The sequence below is a fragment of the Clinocottus analis genome, unplaced genomic scaffold (genome assembly GCF_023055335.1).
Source record: "Clinocottus analis isolate CAN_PGR_092001 unplaced genomic scaffold, fCliAna1.0.p SCAF_14, whole genome shotgun sequence".
NCBI classification, from domain to species: domain Eukaryota; kingdom Metazoa; phylum Chordata; class Actinopteri; order Perciformes; family Cottidae; genus Clinocottus; species Clinocottus analis.
The window spans coordinates 6424919-6441335 of NW_027175865.1; the positions used below are offsets into that span (position 1 = coordinate 6424919).

The window sequence follows — 16417 nt, forward strand, 5'->3', positions numbered from 1 at the left end:
ATCATTCTGCTACGCTTTGATTGGGCAGAAACGTCTTGTGACCGAATGCGCGAATGCTATTGGCTGCCCGTCACCTCGCGCCGCAAGGGGACATGACTGTAGTTTTATTGTCTAATATTTGAACACGAGCGGGCTGTGATCGTCATCGCTCGAGTGTAATGTGTTTCGTGACATTTGCTCTGAATGTTTTCACCTTTTCCACAAGGCGACAGTAAAGCTCTAAATAGCAGCTGTAGACAAATTAGAATAGTATCAGGAGCAATACATATACTATGTTATTATGATATCATAATAATAACTTTATCATGTATATAGCACCTTTAAAAACAGAGTTTACAAAGTGCTCTACAGAGAAGCAAAGCATAGTCATACATAACGTCAATACCGGTAAACAAAAAGGACCATACCATGAAGGCAATGAATACAACAAAACCAAACAAATAACCTAAAAGAGCAAATGGAATAGAAAACAAACAAATAAATAAAATAAAATAAATTTAAAAAAAAAACAGGGGCACAAAGGAACTGCATATAAGGACATACACAGACAGAACATGGACAATAGTGCATGCATGTATTTGTGTACTTTTTCTTTATCTCTCTGAAAATAATAATAATCCATAACCGCAGTCACAACACATCTGAGTGCTTGCAGAATCCTTGTGGCAACACAGCACAAGTTGAAAGTCTAAAAATCAATTTGTATGTGTGATGTCAAGTTTAATGTAATATTCTTTTATATATGGATTATGTTTATTTACTCTAATGGTGGGATCTGAAGGCAGGAGTGTATGCCGTTGCTGTAGTTACATTAAATATATGCATATTCCTATTGTGGATTTAGGTGACATTAATGCTCTAATGCCACTGTTTTGTTTCTGCAAACTAGATTTCTGGATGTTGTGTCATATTAGAACATATAGAAGCATAATCCTGCCCTAAGTGCTTTCTGTCATGGTGCTTGGTTGCATACAAATTGTTTACGATGGTAAATCCAAACCCTGCACATGGCCTTGAGCACAACGAACACATTTCCCACTTAAGTAAATGCATACATTATTTGTCATACTGCAAGAAGGCCAAAACTGGACAAGGTTTAATTCTTGAGGGAACATATATTGCAAAAAATATTTCTTCAAAAAATATTTCTTCAAAGTATATAGGACTTACGGGTTGGATGAGCGGTTTGGATAATGGATGGGTAGTATGTATTGGATGTATTTACACAATTGACAACAACAAAATCAGATTCTCACACAATGGTTGGTGCGGTTGTCTGAGAGAGTCTAAAATCATGGTCATTTTTCAAGACTCTGCTAAATCTTTAGTAATACTTTAACAAAAAAAAAGTATAAGTACAGAACGTCTTTAGTTAAGCAATCAATCGACAATACAACAAAAAAAAACAATATCAGATGAATACACAATATATACACAATGTCTGTTGTGGCAAAGAGTTAACATGTTACAATAACACATCCCACTCTCACCCAGTGCATTTCTTTTTCTTTTTTCTTTTGTAGAACAGCCAATCCGGAAGTGGATTGGGGCATCGGCTCGAGAGGGGGATGTCAGTTAAAAACACAGATCTGGCAACCTTAATGACAATCGCAACTTGAGCTGTGGTGGCGATGAAACGCATTATAACCAGCAGCGTCAACACGACTCGCGACTGCTCCTCTATCCGCTCTTGATGCGACCCCACGCATGGGAACAAAGAGACAGGTGACCGCAGGTTGACCAACAGCGATGTCAGGCAGGTAGACGCTGCGTGACTGGAGCCGCTGAAATGAGCGACAAAGCCGAGACGAGAGGGCCCGTGACCCGCCGCAGGAGGACGACCATCTCCAACGGGAGCAAGTGGCCCGATGCCGGGGAGAAACCCTCGCAGCCTCCCGCTAAAGCCAAAACAAAAGAGGCGTTCAGGCACGCGAGCAACAACGGGAAGGTGGACGGAGAGATGGCGCTGTCAAAGCTCCCCAGCAGCCCCAAGAAACAGAGGAGTGTGGTGGAGGATTTTAACGAGAGACTCAGGTAACGTTCACTGGTGCGCGTGTTTTTTTTTTTTTTAAAGACGTGTTCAACGTCACGTACGCAAACTGGTTAACGTTAATTGAAATGACAGGAAGAAGTTGCGTCATTTAGACAGATGTGACTCATTTGTAACCCTTTCACTCGCTATTTGTCAAGGCTGCCCTTAAAGCTCATGAGGCTCAAACTATATTGTTTGACTGCATACTTCTATTAAATAGGCTTGAAGTTAACTTGAAAATTCATCTTTTATGTCCAATACCTTCCTTTGAATAAACGTTTAGGCTTTTTGAGTAGGCATTGTAGTTGTGCCTGAGGAGCGAGCTCATGCAGAGCTCCAGCCCAGTTACGTCCCTCGATGGTGTTCAACCTGCTTTGCATTGACATGCCACCAATACACTTGGAAAGGACAATTGGAAATGGGAGTACGAAAACAAATGTCATGGTTAAGAAATGATAAACCAAACATTTGAAAAAGCTTTTGTATTCTGTACATGTAGAGGAAGGTATTGTGTCAGTGGGTGTCAATGTAAGATGGATACAAGGGAAGAGAGTTTGTTGTCTAGGAGTGAAACTAGACATAATAGCCTGACCTTTAGCCTAAACCTTTTATGGTAACACGCCCACTTCCCCAGATGAGTCTTCGCCTTTGAATCTACCTCTACTTCTTGAGCTGCCAAAAAAGTCTGGCTCGTGTTTTGCTCACGTGTGAATTTAAAGATAAAAATATTTGATATCATCAGGGCATCAAAAGAAAATTGCAACACCAAACTGCTGAAATAAAGTGATTGTAATACTTGTTTTTGTTAGATTGCAGGAAACCACAATGACATGTGCCTTTGCAATCTTGTGCTGGCTGACTACCTGTCTGTCTGCACGTTCTTCTGCTGGCCTTGTCTTGTGTCCTGGTCTTGTCATTGGGGAACCCCTCTACTCTTTCCTCTCTTCATATACTCATGTCCTTCCGTACTTCATCTCAAGCCCCCGCCGTCTCTTCACCTCATCAATACTGAATTATCCCCCACCTGAACTTGCTATCCTGTTTCTCTTCTCTTTGTAGTCTCTCCTCTGCTTTTCCTCCACCCACTCTTCTCCTCTTACCTTTTTTGAGTGCAAATTCTCCATTTGTTGTGTGAAAGTTCTTGCCTGATGAATAGTCTCAGATTTCCCAATGCTCTTTGGCCTTTACCATTCAACTACTGCCACTTCAGTTTGAAATACCACTCAATTCTTGCTCATGGGCCATCTATAATAGGAAAGGATATGTTAAAAAGTAAATCCCTCAACCAAACATAAGCTAAAAACAATGAATTAACACAAGTAAACAATGTGAATTCATGCTACATACTGGGTTCTAGTTAGTTGCTCAGTACACCGCCCTCCAACTCATTTGGGGCTAACCATTACTCACAAGGAGTTGTTTGTTTAAATTACGCAGCCTCCTTGTCTGTAATTTGAAGATGCAGCTGGATGTTTCCTGGACAGGTTTGAGAGTGACTGGAGTGATGTACTAAATGGTTTCATCCCTGAGCTTTTGCAGATAAACCGGCAGGAAGGAATGAATCAGAGAGCTTGATCAGCATAGAAAAAAACTAAATCCTCAATGAAAGTATTGACTTTGTGTTTCCATGCAGCTGTCACGTCCTCCAGGAGTCTCTCTTAAGTTCAGCCAGTGGCTACAGCAACTACAGAGGAATCCTCAACTGGTGCGTCGTCATGCTGGTGAGTCCAACCGTGTGTCTGAAAATATGCCGTGACATTCCACAAACAATGACGCGTGCATTCTGGGTGAAAACAGGAGGTGCAAGTTTTTGGAGGTATTCTTCCTAATCCTAACCAGTTCCATAATCCTCTCGTTGTCTTCTCACAAACGCATACAATATACAAAGCTGCTAACGGCTGTAGTTCATTGCGCTGCACGAGTGATTTTTCGTTGTTGCTTTCAGAACAAAAGCAGAAGTGCCAGCTCACACATGTACACAACCGCCTGAGATTTTGGGTTTGACCTGTTCCTGTGACTTCCTGTGACACATGAAACTTGTCTGTGAGGAGTCTGATAAGGTGTTTTCTTGTTATCTCTCCTCAGTAGAGTCTCCACACGGCAGGGTGTGTCATTTCCCGCACTTGTTTCTAAATTCTACGACTTTGATTAAGAGGGTTTATGAGTTACATTTTAATCTCTGTGAGTTTACTTCATATGCTGAACTTTCCCTCTCACCAGAAGTAGACCTGCCTTGAGCTGTACTTGTATCGAGGTGTTCTGGTACACCTGCAGGCAGCATCCCGAGGATTGAAGTGACAGTTCATACATTGATTGCACACTGTGGAGAATTATTAATATAAATGCAATGAAGGGATTTTCAATCATCCCTAAATTGCAGGAGAGAGATTATTATGGGTGCAAAGTATGAAGCATCTGTGAAAATGTGCAAATATAATTTAGATTTTTTTTTTTGTTTTGCCCCATATCAATCAGCATTATATGGTTTAGTTTAAAATCCTTTACACATTCTAATAATATTAACTCGCTGTACATGTCTGATGGATGTCCACTGACAGTATCTTCTGCTTAAAGCGGACTTAATGTGCTCGCTTGGCTGATAAAGTTGCTTCTCATACTGCAATTTTAAAATAGAACATTATCCCAAAAGAGTAATCTTCTTGCAGGGACAGTTTTATTTATAGCTCTGGGAAAAAGAAGAAAAAAAATATCTGTGTGCATCACAGTTTATGCTTTCAAATCTTAAGCTTGCGAGGATGAACTGAATAGAATAACTTGAAAGCAGCACCAAAAGCTGAAAAGCATGAGACAAACACTCCATGTGACAAGAATAGGAGCCCCTGTTAACACGAGCAGGATCATCTTTAGAAAAATGTACTTTTTCTGCCCTGTTCCAGTTGCTGATTCCTCTGTGTGTACTGTAACTGTATTTCAAAGCGCGGAGGATACAAAAATGCAGTTAGCCATAATCCAAATTAAATTTAAATGCGTGTATGCAAGTACAAGTTTCTATCTATGTGCACACACGTACATATGTACTTGGTCGAATGAACGCTTTCTTTACTCTTTTCTTTTTTTCAATCAGGCCTTAGTTTGCAGTTATGTGACGGGATTAATTCCATTTTAAGAAAATATATCTGTGACGACCACGTCCTCTACTTTTTGATCACTGGGGACGGCATCGCTCAGTTCAGGCCGTTTTTAGGACGCCTTTAGGATTAGACTGTAAGAGTGTGAACTGGAACCACAAAGTCGTGTGTGTGTGTGTGCATGTGTGCGTGCCTTTTTAGAAGCTTAGTTGTGTAATTTGTCCCCAATAACCAGGCCTAAAATGTCAGCTGCAGGAGCACATGTTTCTACAGATGAGACATTAGATGTATTGGAATATTTAGTTCATTTTCAATTTTCAATGTTAAAAGGAAAGTGTTTCGAAATATGACTAATTCAATCCATTCGCAACCTTTATATATAGGTGGTCAGCAAAATAATATATTTTCAAATCCACAAGTTCCCATTTTGTAACAGCTAAACTTCTTTGAATTCTCGTAAAGTCAGTGCTCGTTTGTTTTTGACATCAGAATATTCTCGTTGAACTTGACTTTCTTTAGTTGTTCAGAGGATGAATACATTTCAAGGTCAGAAGCTCTCAATAACAAGACACATACACAATGTTAAGAAGATGACGATTGGTGCTGAAAAGTAACCTGTGCTCGTGAAACAACGAAGACATTTGTTATTATTTAAGATCAGTGTGCCAGGATGGGCCTGGATGATATGAGGTCGGAGTCAGACAGTGGAGCTGTTTGGCACAAGACACTATGTTCATCCTTGACGAGCAGAAATCATCTGAGGATGTGATGCAAACAATGGATGCTTCAGCCGGTTTTTATCACTGTCTCGACGTGCAGCCAAACGGACCACGAACACCTTAAATGGCCACAAGGAGCTAGCTGCTTTTTGTATCGCACTCCTTTAGTTTCCTTGCACCAAGGCTGTTAAACAGATACGTGCCAATGACTAGTTTGGTTAGTGTTGGTCTTTCGACGATGTTTTTGGGAATATGAATACAGACGGCTGACTAGATGTTAGTTACAGAACGTACATGCATGTCCCCAAAAGTCTTTGCTGTGAGTTGAAGGGAAACATTTGACTGAAGACTTTGGCCAAAGCAAAACGTTTGCTGGTCAGTCTTTGTTGGTGACATCTCTCTCAGGTTTGTCAGGGTCCCAAAATTCAGCTCTTTCTATTTTTAAACTTACCAAATCCGATACGTGTCTCCTATCCACAGGACACCGAGGTACAGATACAGACAAGTTCATTACTGACACTCGATCGTCAGATTTCTTCTGGGTCACACAGCATTCAGATTGGTGTTTGAAACATATTGAAGATGCTTCAAAGGTAATATGAGTTGCGTCTATTGTTTTATTACTAAAAGAAATTGTAAATGATTATAAAGAGAATCAGATAAGAACGTGTGCTTAACTCAGAGTGTAAATATTCTTATCTTTGTGTGCAAAAAGGTTTGATTCAACAACTCAAACAAAGTTTTTGTTCATACACCAAGATAGTATTTTTATTCCTAACCATTAAAATGGAAAACAGGTTGCAGAAAAACTTCCTAACTGTAATAACAGCTGGACAGAAATGGATATTTAAGCAGGCAGCCAGGGTTAAGTAAAAATATCCCCTGCCGAAGTGTCTTCGAGCAAGACACAGAATCCAGTCTCTCTATTGACCTCACTCTGGTCAGGGTCAAGCGAGGGCACAGTTGTACAGTTGAATAATTGCAAAAATCCGGTTTTGCAAGATTTGTTGAAATTCTCTGGACAAGCTTCCTTCCCAAGAGTCTTGTTCTACACAACGGTCCTGTGTGGTTCGTGTTGAAGGTCACTAAAGCGAAGGTTATTGGTTTGAACAAAAGGCATTGCTGAAGGGTCCTGGCAGGCGAGTGGGCCGAGGGCCGACATGGCACATACTCACTACTGCGTGACCTTATCGTGTGTCCTCACTGTCCTCATTCTCCTAACCGTCTCTCTAACGCCTGCACTGAACACGCCACATAAATGATCCATGAAATGTAAACGTATATACATGTTGCCGCTCTGCGTTGAGTGGGCGGTTAGTTTTTTTTTTTATCTCAGAAAGCGCCGATAACTGATGGCTTAGTTTAAGCTGGACTCAGACCTTGAACTCTAACACATAATATAATGATAAACTTGTAGTGAGCAGAAGCAAGGTGTGACACTTATCATGGAGTTGCTTAACTGGGGTTTTCTTTTTTTATACGCACTGATTCTTTAAATCTCGCAGTTGTTTTTGAAAGAACACCTGCTTGTGTTCTTGTTTTGGATAATTACTCACTCAACACGCACAAACAAACACATGCAAGTCTGCAGACTAATCATGAGCAGAGCTTATGAGCCAGATTTATAGCGGTGGGGGGGATGAACAAATATTGTTGGGTAAACAGTGGATTCTTGTTGAGACCGTGAACTATGCTCATTAGCTCCTGTTGCTCTCTTTCAGGGGCTGAGTAATACACGCCTCTTCTTGGAGAACATTATAAAGTGAGTATGTAGACACAGACAGAGACACACACATACACACACACACACACAATTAAATACTCAAGCAGACGTTGTTGCGACTCACTGTCATACGGCTATACAACTGTCGCCCTTATCCTCCACCTCACCACGGCCCCCTAGTTTATTGCTACATTACATTAATTTGTCCCTTTTTTTTCAAAATCAATAGAAGTAGAAGCTGAATGTGATCAAACATAGAAAGTACATCCAACGGCACATGTACTGAGGACTTTGTTTGTCTCTAAAGTATTGAGACAGAAGTAAGTGCCAGCACGGTGTGTCCAGGTGTAGTTTAAAAATATATATATAAATACGGCTTAAATTCGATATAAAACAGTTTCTATATTGGCTGACGCTCCTCTAGGTTTCAATCCTTTTTTTTTATTACCCAATTGTTGTAGATCACAATGTTGTGAGCACACCAAACCTTTGTGTTACACTAAACCTCATATAACCATTTCAGCCTCACATATCTGCACATCAAAGCGTTTCTAAATGATGGGATCAATAATGTCTCTTCGCTCTTCTCTTCTCTAGGTATGGCATCTTGGTGGACCCGATCCAAGTCGTCTCTCTCTTCTTGAAGGACCCGTATAGCTGGCCAGCAGCTTGCCTCATCATTGGTACGGAGCATTTACTCTGCTGCCTCAAAGTCGTGTAAACAGCTGTTGAATGACTCGCAGCCGTTTGTCTCTCTGTGACCTCAGGGTTGGAACGAGGGAGGTATCTGTGCATCCCATGCGGTAGTCAGGAAATATTAGTCTCCATCACTGTAACACAGAGTGTTGTTGTTGACCGTAATGAAACGTGTTTCACAGCCTTGCCAGGTCCCGAATGGCTGATCTGATACAGCTTGTTAGCAGATTTACGAGCCAGATGCTCAGTGATGGCACATAGAAGGATTATCTGCACACGTTCCTGTCCTGAACATTCCAGCACAGCTGTTATTGATTATTTACCCAAAGAAGGGGGACTCCTGACATTATGTCTTTTATGGCAACAACAGGCTTTATCAATGCAGTAAAACGAGTCAATACAAATTGTCCTCGGCAGTGGTGGACACTTGCCTACAGGGTATCATTAGAACGATCAATCTGAATTATATAGAATGATATATCGGGAAAACACTTGACGAACAGAGTACCTGCAATGTGCCATCAAAATCGGTATTCCCACCGGTTACCACTTTCTCTAAATGGTGTTACAACCTCCCACCGTAGTTCACATCTGTGTGCTGCTGTATCTGATGAGTCTGTGTGGGTCTCTGCTGTGTTTCAGTGTCCAACGTGTTCATCTTAGCAGCCCTGTACACAGAGAGGCGTCTGGCTGTGGTGAGTGATTGCAATGGTTTGCATACATTTTGCATCCTATTGTGGGCTCTGCAAATGTTTCCTGATTGTTCAATTCAGTCTGCTTTTCTTAGCTTTGCTGGTAAATCCCTTGAAACCTTTTGTTTGGATTCCAATGACCTGACCTTGAAATCCTAATTTTGTGCAGGGATTTTAGCAAACACATTTCTGAGCTGTTTAAGGAACAGTACTTAAGAGAGCTGAGGTTTGTTTTTCTTTTTTTAAAATATCCCCGAGGGATCTCCTATAGGAGGTCCTGGAGCCTACACTGTAAAGATACGACGCAGTACCTGGCCTCTTTATATATGTTGTTAACTCTGATAAGAACACCACTCCTGGTGCAGATTAGATTACCATGTAATCTGAAACGACTGGGTTGGGACCCACAGGTTGGTCGCAGAAGATTTTATTGGGGTCACCAAATAAATTAGTGACATTTCTTCCATAGTCAGTTTTATCTGCCGTACACCTTCGAGCCACATGAAGGAGCCTGAAGGTTCATGTTGTTTTGATAATTGTAGCCTACACATAACATTAAATCTAATACGGTAGGCTTATATTCTGTTTGTTTAATTCATGAGAGAGGAAAAAAACCTAAGGTTTCTGCCCAAATGTGTATATTTATTACGTGTTTAACATGTGTATATGTTTTCAACATTAGCCTAAAACAAAGTTTCCTCTTCAATGGGCTGGTTTACCAATTTAAGATAATATAAGATTATGCGGAAATGACTGTAAAGATGGTCCGGTTCAGTGTGTCCCCAGGAAAAAAAGTTTATGAAACACTTATCTAAAACAACCTGACAGGTGCAATGTTTTATTTATAAAAGGCCCATTAGATCTAGTGTTGCACAATGAAAAAACAGTGTTTTTTCTGGTTGAAGGAAAACATAATGAAAGCATATCAACAATCATACCAAATGTTTCACAATGACTCTTTTCTGTTTTTTCTTTGGATCATTTCCAGGGTACCATTTCCAAAGTGACAGGACTGATTCTTCATATTTTTAACCTGACATCCCTGTTGATCTTCCCCGCAGCCACTGTCCTCACGGTGACCTCCATGACCCCAGGTACATACACGCATACATACACGTGTACAGTGTATGCTTATGGGACAGACACATCATTTACACTACAAATGAATGCTTGTGTGTATTTTAATACTGGCACAAATGTCACATTGGTGTTATGCATTGTGTTTGTGTGCGTGTGTGTTTGTGTGTCAGTGGGTGGTGTGCTCTCATTAGGAATCTACACAGTGCTGTTTCTCAAGCTTTACTCCTACCAAGACACCAACAGGTGGTGTCGAGAAATTCGACAAGCAAAAGCCAAGAGACTAACGCGATCGTACTCATGTGAGTATATCAACACACACGCAGGACTGAAGACATGTTATCCAGAGTGTGAGTAGGCACACATACAGCAGAGGAGCTCTTGAGCAGGACACTTAAGAGCAGACTAACACTAAAACTAACGTAAAGAGTTCGATTCAAACACACAAATGTCAGCGCACTGTACATGATTGTATGTTTTTTTTAAATTTATTACTGTGCTGCTACTCCCATCTAGTGGTGACAAGATGAACTGCAGCTTTGCGTTAGCACTGTCACGCTACGTCACAGACGGGAGATTAAAGTTGTGTGTGTTGAACATCTGTGTGTTTTTAAACCATTTTAGTCCTGAAGGCTACATGACACTATCTCCTCACTATAGGCATAGGGATAAACGGAGAACACACACAGAGACATCCTTCATGTCCAACATGCTGATTGTCTGTTGTTTTTATAATGCAATTTGATGGGTTGTTGTCCAATGAAATGAGCTTGCGAGACTTAATGTACCAATTAATTCCCATCTTCGTGTGTGTTTGTCTGTGCCTGTGTTTCAGGTCCGTCCGTGGCACAATCGAATGGTTCAGCAGTTCATCCTCATGTCTCCTATCCGGGCAACCTCACACACAGAGGTAACCATGATGACTGCATGGCGCTACGCTGCACTGTTTTTTTTAATACTACTAATAATTATAAACTATCCTAAATTAAGATGTTGTTTTGATTTGTTTTTGTCTTCAGACATGTACTACTTTGTCTTCGCTCCAACGCTTTGCTACGAGCTGAACTTCCCGCGGTCACCGCGGATACGCAAAAGGTTCCTGATGAGAAGACTCTTTGAAATGGTGAGAGGGAACACAAACGCACACTAGTCGTGTCTGCTCCTGGAGTCCACAGAGAATTTGGAAACCGTAAAAGGATCATGCATGTTTTTAATCTTAACTCGCTCTTCCTTGTAGCTTTTCTTCATGCAGCTGTTGGTGGGATTGATACAGCAGGTGTGTTGAACGTTAACACAACAATAATCACACGGACATGCACGCAGAATACACTCCAGTCAGCATGCACAACACAGGAAGTCATGGAAATATTTGCCTATTTAAATCTGTTTTCACCACTTAAACAATGAAAGGCCATTTTCATTTGTGTCTTTCAGTGGATGGTTCCCACCATACAGAACTCAATGAAACCATTCCAGGTGCGTACGTGTGTATACACACACACACACACACACACACACACACACACACACACACACACACACACACACACACACACACACACACTCACTTCTAAACTGGGATCTCGGGAGAGCAAGTGATCGTAGGCTGGAATTGGTTTTGTCTTTAGTGTAATTTCCCCCACTGAGGGACTAATAAAGGATTATCTTATCTTAAACATTGTCAATATAAAAGTTGTCATTGTGTCTCTCACAGGAAATGGACTTTTCTAGAATGGTAGAGCGCCTCCTAAAGTTAGCTGTGAGTATCATGTAGTTACACTGGACACACAATTGTATCCTGCCATAACCCTGTTATGAAAAACAATAAAGATTTCTTTTTTAAAGAAAAATAAAAACAATTACATCACTCAAACTTGCAAATTGACTTATCTATCCCTTTGTCGTAACTGTATTAGATGGGAGGTAGCAACATTGTAACCATAGTGTGGCCCTCTTATCTTCCTCCTCCTCTCTTCCTCTCCCAGGTCCCGAACCATCTGATATGGTTAATATTCTTCTATTGGTTTTTCCATTCTTCGATGAACTTTGTGGCAGAGCTGCTGCAGTTTGGAGACAGAGAGTTCTACAAAGACTGGTGGTGAGTTGAAGAAACATCCAACACACACGAGATTAACACCTGTGAAGAAAACACCGCGACACGTTTCACCTGCTGAGTCTCAGTCGGCGAATCTGTCCTTTTTCAGAAGAACCAATGATATTGAAGTCAAATTGTCAAACTGTGTCATTTTCTTTTCACTTCAGGAACTCTGAGTCTGTCACATATTTCTGGGCCAACTGGAATATCCCAGTTCACAAGTGGTGTCTGAGGTGAGCGGCAAATTTTGATTCATTCCGCATTGAAACCGCTTTGGCTTCATGCTCTCTCTGCCGTTTGCTTGGGGGTATTTACCGCCAGATCTTTGACATCAGTGTCATTTGTTGGGTGCCTGAACTCGTGTCTTTGTGTGTTACAGACACTTCTATAAGCCCGTGTTGAGGAGGGGAGTCAACAAGTTTCTGGCTCAAACCGCAGTCTTCCTGATGTCTGCCTTCTTCCACGAGGTAAAGTCTACATTACTGCTAATCGCACCTCAAATCCTGAGTCGTTTTTTTGTTGTTGTCTGTACATGAAATGTCCCGTTGAGGACGGTTGTTAGTTGACGGTCGTGAGGTGCTGGCTTCCAGATAGACTGCTAAATCAGTCAAGTTGCCCCCCCAAAAAAAAGATTTAATCTAAATCATGAGTGTTTTTAATACCTTTTTTAGTAAAAGCTCTGTGTATGATGTATGGTATTTCTATCTTCAGTACCTGATGAGTATTCCTCTGAAGATGTTTCGACTGTGGGCCTTTATGGGAATGATGGCTCAGGTGAGAAGACAACCTTTATATCTCTCTCTCTCTCCTCTGCTGGAGGCCAACACACTCTGACCTCTGAACTTTACTCTCTTCAGGTTCCTCTGGCTTGGTTTGTGGGTCGTTTCCTGAACGGCAACTATGCCAACGCTGCCGTGTGGATCTCGCTCATCATTGGCCAGCCTGTCGCTGTGTTGATGTACGTCCATGACTACTATGTCATTCATCACGGGAGCACGACATAGTTACCAGACAAACGGACGCATTGCCACAGTCGCACAAACATGTACAGGTCATGTTGTGAACACGCACACCAGCCTGCAGGACAACTCGATGGGTGAATGTAGAGCAAGTTAAGGGACTGTGATAGAAAGCTCTGTTAAGATGAATCTGTAAAGGAAACGCGGCAGGAAAATATTTGACTTCTTGATTTTTGCACTAAAGAGATGAACCACAGTATGCCAGGAAATTATTCCAACAACAAGAGAAGTGTTTGCTTTCAAGCAGCGTTCCACTTTAGTTGCGCAGATAAACTTTTGTAGTCGGCCTCATGTAATATTCTAATCCAATATTGGGATTAAAAAGTAAATGTGTGGTTGATTCAGAGCTCAAACTAAGATTAAAGGCCATTTTTTGACCTTTTAAAAGCACTTTGGTGCATTTAAAAGTGAAAACTCTGCTTGTAACCAAACACTCCTCGAGTCTTTAGAAAATGTGTGCACATTTGTGAACCACTGCCAAGGGAGCACAGGCTGAGAGGTCACCTCTTTCTTGTATCCAAAGGCAAGAGAGGAATAATGAAACCAGATAAACCCGATTGATGCAACGCAGTAGTTGAGTAGTACAGAACTGTATAATGAAAGGACTTGTTAAACAAGAGTGATTTAAAGATGAGAAACGGAAAGAAGAGATGTTAAATAGCAAAGTAGGAATTGTAAAAGGAAGTTTTAGTAACCTTATGTGTACAGTGTTGACCTTCAGGCAGCCTCTCCTGTCTCCAAACAGCATCAATGCAAGCCCTTAGTGTCACAGTACATGCTACAGGTGTTATTTGTTCTTTTTGTGTTGCATTTGACTTCATAGGTTTAGATTATACTTGTATAATGTTATTTGTTGGTGCGACCGTCTTTATTTATATTGTGCCAAGTTATGATTTATTTTAAATCAATAATTTAATGCAGTTGATTTATGTTTAAACCAATGAATGTCTTTGCACTTTAAAGAAATGCATGCTGTTGACGAAAGCAATATATTTGTATATTTTTTCAATCATGCAAGGAAGATATGTTTTGTTGAAATAATTTGTATGTTTTGTGATTTGCTTGTTGACATGTTGTTTTCAAAGTAAAAGAACAGCAGCTGTAGTGGTAATGAGTTTCAAACAGACTTTGTATGCCACTCTATTTCTTGGTTTGACTTGATTTAAATGTTTCCATAAGGATATTGCCATATAGATGTTAGATATTGTGTTATTTTACTTTATTTTTGAACTACTTTCCAAATGCAAGACAATGATAAATCTGAGCCTTTTTAAATTTCTTTTCTTCTTCATCATATTTCAGGTAAATACTGTTAAATTAAAACAGTTAAATAAAATACTGGATTGGCATTCCTCATTAAAATTGATTTAAGTGCCTGCTACCAAAAATAATTACAAATTGTTTTCCATTAAAAAAAAAAAAAAAAAAGAGGACAAATACATGCTAAACCGTGTCCTATGTGGCCAATAGATTCACAATGTATTTATATACATGGTATTGGAAATATTTGGGGTCTTATTGGTATTTGAGCGCACAAATGGCAGCTTTAATATTAGTCTAACCCACTTTGATCCACACATGTGATCCAGTTTAAAATCTGTGTAAACTTTATAAACTGAGCAGCGGTGCATGCGTAACATTTGTTCAATCTTTGTTTGTTTTTTTCAATAAAGTGAACATCTGAGGATTATTCTAGAAGTGGCAAATGTAGCAACAGTGTTTTCAGTACCATTCTGGTTTCTGTATATTTTCTTTTGAGTTGGGTGGGAAAACTAAAACAGTAAAATCAGTCACTATCAGAACATACTGGACATTCAATGGTAAACAGAACTCTAATAATCAAAATTCTTCTTCTCATTTGTATAAATCTCCTGTGAAAATTATATTTACTCAATGCAGTTGTTTACTTTTATTTCTGTTTTGTTGTGAGATTTCTTGAAAAGGTAAAATATAAAGTGACAGGGTGTTTACCATGAGAAGCTTCATCGCCACAGCTCGAGATGAAACTCCCAATTATTTGTGTGTTTTTGTACCACTTACTGTTTCCACATTATTACTGCACTGTCTGCTCTTGGAAGCTGCATTTTTAAGTTGAACTGTATTTAGTTGCTTTTGAATGATTATGTGATGCAACATATAGTTCAATGAATGTATTGCTGATCTGTTCATACTGTACACAGAAATCTAAAGTAAAACAAAGAGTATTTCTTTTGGGAATGCCAAATCATTTTCACAGCCAGAAGTGATACGTGCCATTTGATAAAGATTATTTATATATGACGAATGGATTTGTCTATTGAGCCTTCTTTTATCTGAACGGTTATCCTGAATTTACTGCTTATGATTTTTTTTCCAGCACCTGTAACACTTGAATGCGTGGCACAAACTCACAGCATCATCTTTTAACCATTACAGTAAGCACTGAAAACTTTGAGAACAGGTGAGTCCATAAAAGAACTTTATTGTGCAAAGAGCAACACAAGAGGACACTCAAAACTCTTAAATCAAAATTACAAAGTTAATCATATTAATATACACAGAAAATCCTTTTGTGAACTCCACATCGGGTCTGGTGGAACCGTGCAGGATGAGAATCTCTACTGCTGCAAGACACACACACACACACACACACAAACGAACGAGTGTTAGGCAAAGACTGAACAGCTCTTCACTCATACCCATCAGCCTCGCAGGAGAACTAGCATAGAGCTGTGCTAGCCAAATATTACACCACACGTTTATGTCCCTACAAACTGACCTCACAAACAGCGAGTGCAGCACACAAGCCACAGCATGAGTTGTGCTCTGGAGACATTGCTGTTCACGTAGTAATGCAGAGTTTAAGGATGTTATTGATATCTAATTATTAATTAATGGTCCCAGGAGGAGACTTATTTATTTGTTTATGTACTGAATTGAGAATTGATGTTGAATCGTGACCCCCAAAATAGAAATTGAAATCTGAGATACATAAAGATTAATTCCCCTGGTAATTGTGTGTTTATACGTTGTGTGTATTTGTGTGTGTGACGTTTCACCTTTGCTTTTGGGTTCTGGACAGGCAGGTAGAGTTTAAACTCAGCAGGGAGCTCGTCCTCTGAGTACAGTCTGTCTGAGAAATACACTCTCCTTATTCGACAGTTAGCGTGGATCTGAGAAGAACAAAAATCCAGCAATTAGCATCAGAAATGAGGCTCTACAGTCACACAGTGCATAGTCCGTTCGTAGTCAGTCTCTGTGCACTCACCTGTACGCGCAGCGTCTCGATGTAATTG

The 16417-nt window shown here is 40.2% G+C and overlaps 2 protein-coding genes across 3 annotated transcripts in view; one reads left to right on the forward strand and one right to left on the reverse strand.

The window, feature by feature from the left end:
• The first annotated feature begins 1596 nt into the window (after window positions 1-1596).
• Window positions 1597-15415, forward strand: dgat1a (diacylglycerol O-acyltransferase 1a). The gene is made up of 17 exons (XM_068576166.1): window positions 1597-2034; window positions 3666-3753; window positions 7562-7602; window positions 8161-8246; window positions 8902-8954; window positions 9940-10045; window positions 10202-10330; window positions 10864-10938; window positions 11048-11151; window positions 11266-11304; window positions 11463-11504; window positions 11743-11787; window positions 12014-12126; window positions 12291-12356; window positions 12503-12590; window positions 12835-12897; window positions 12981-15415. The coding sequence occupies exons 1-17, from the start codon at window positions 1790-1792 to the stop codon at window positions 13125-13127; spliced, it is 1530 nt and encodes a 509-aa protein (XP_068432267.1). The 5' UTR covers window positions 1597-1789; the 3' UTR covers window positions 13128-15415.
• A 168-nt stretch (window positions 15416-15583) lies between these two features.
• The window catches only part of cfap20 (cilia and flagella associated protein 20), a 2656-nt gene continuing 1822 nt past the window's right edge, over window positions 15584-16417 (reverse strand). The window contains exons 4-6 of one of the 2 annotated variants that reach the window (XM_068575827.1): window positions 16390-16417; window positions 16181-16294; window positions 15584-15742 (exon numbers count right to left, since the gene is read on the reverse strand). The exon at window positions 16390-16417 is cut by the window's right edge and continues 161 nt beyond it. In XM_068575827.1, the coding sequence (XP_068431928.1) occupies window positions 15740-15742; window positions 16181-16294; window positions 16390-16417 (145 nt within the window). In that variant the 3' untranslated portion in view covers window positions 15584-15739. Of the gene's footprint in view, window positions 15746-16180; window positions 16295-16389 lie in introns of both variants that reach the window. The other variant, XM_068575826.1, reaches the window with a different exon arrangement.

Excerpts from the sequence above, each read along its gene's own strand:
- dgat1a (XM_068576166.1), top strand. The coding sequence starts at position 1,790 with ATGAGCGACAAAGCCGAGACGAGAGGGCCCGTGACCCGCCGCAGGAGG. Across the intron at positions 2,035-3,665 it reads GATTTTAACGAGAGACTCAG|CTGTCACGTCCTCCAGGAGT; the intron begins GTAACGTTCACT and ends GTTTCCATGCAG. Across the intron at positions 11,152-11,265 it reads TGAGAAGACTCTTTGAAATG|CTTTTCTTCATGCAGCTGTT; the intron begins GTGAGAGGGAAC and ends TCTTCCTTGTAG.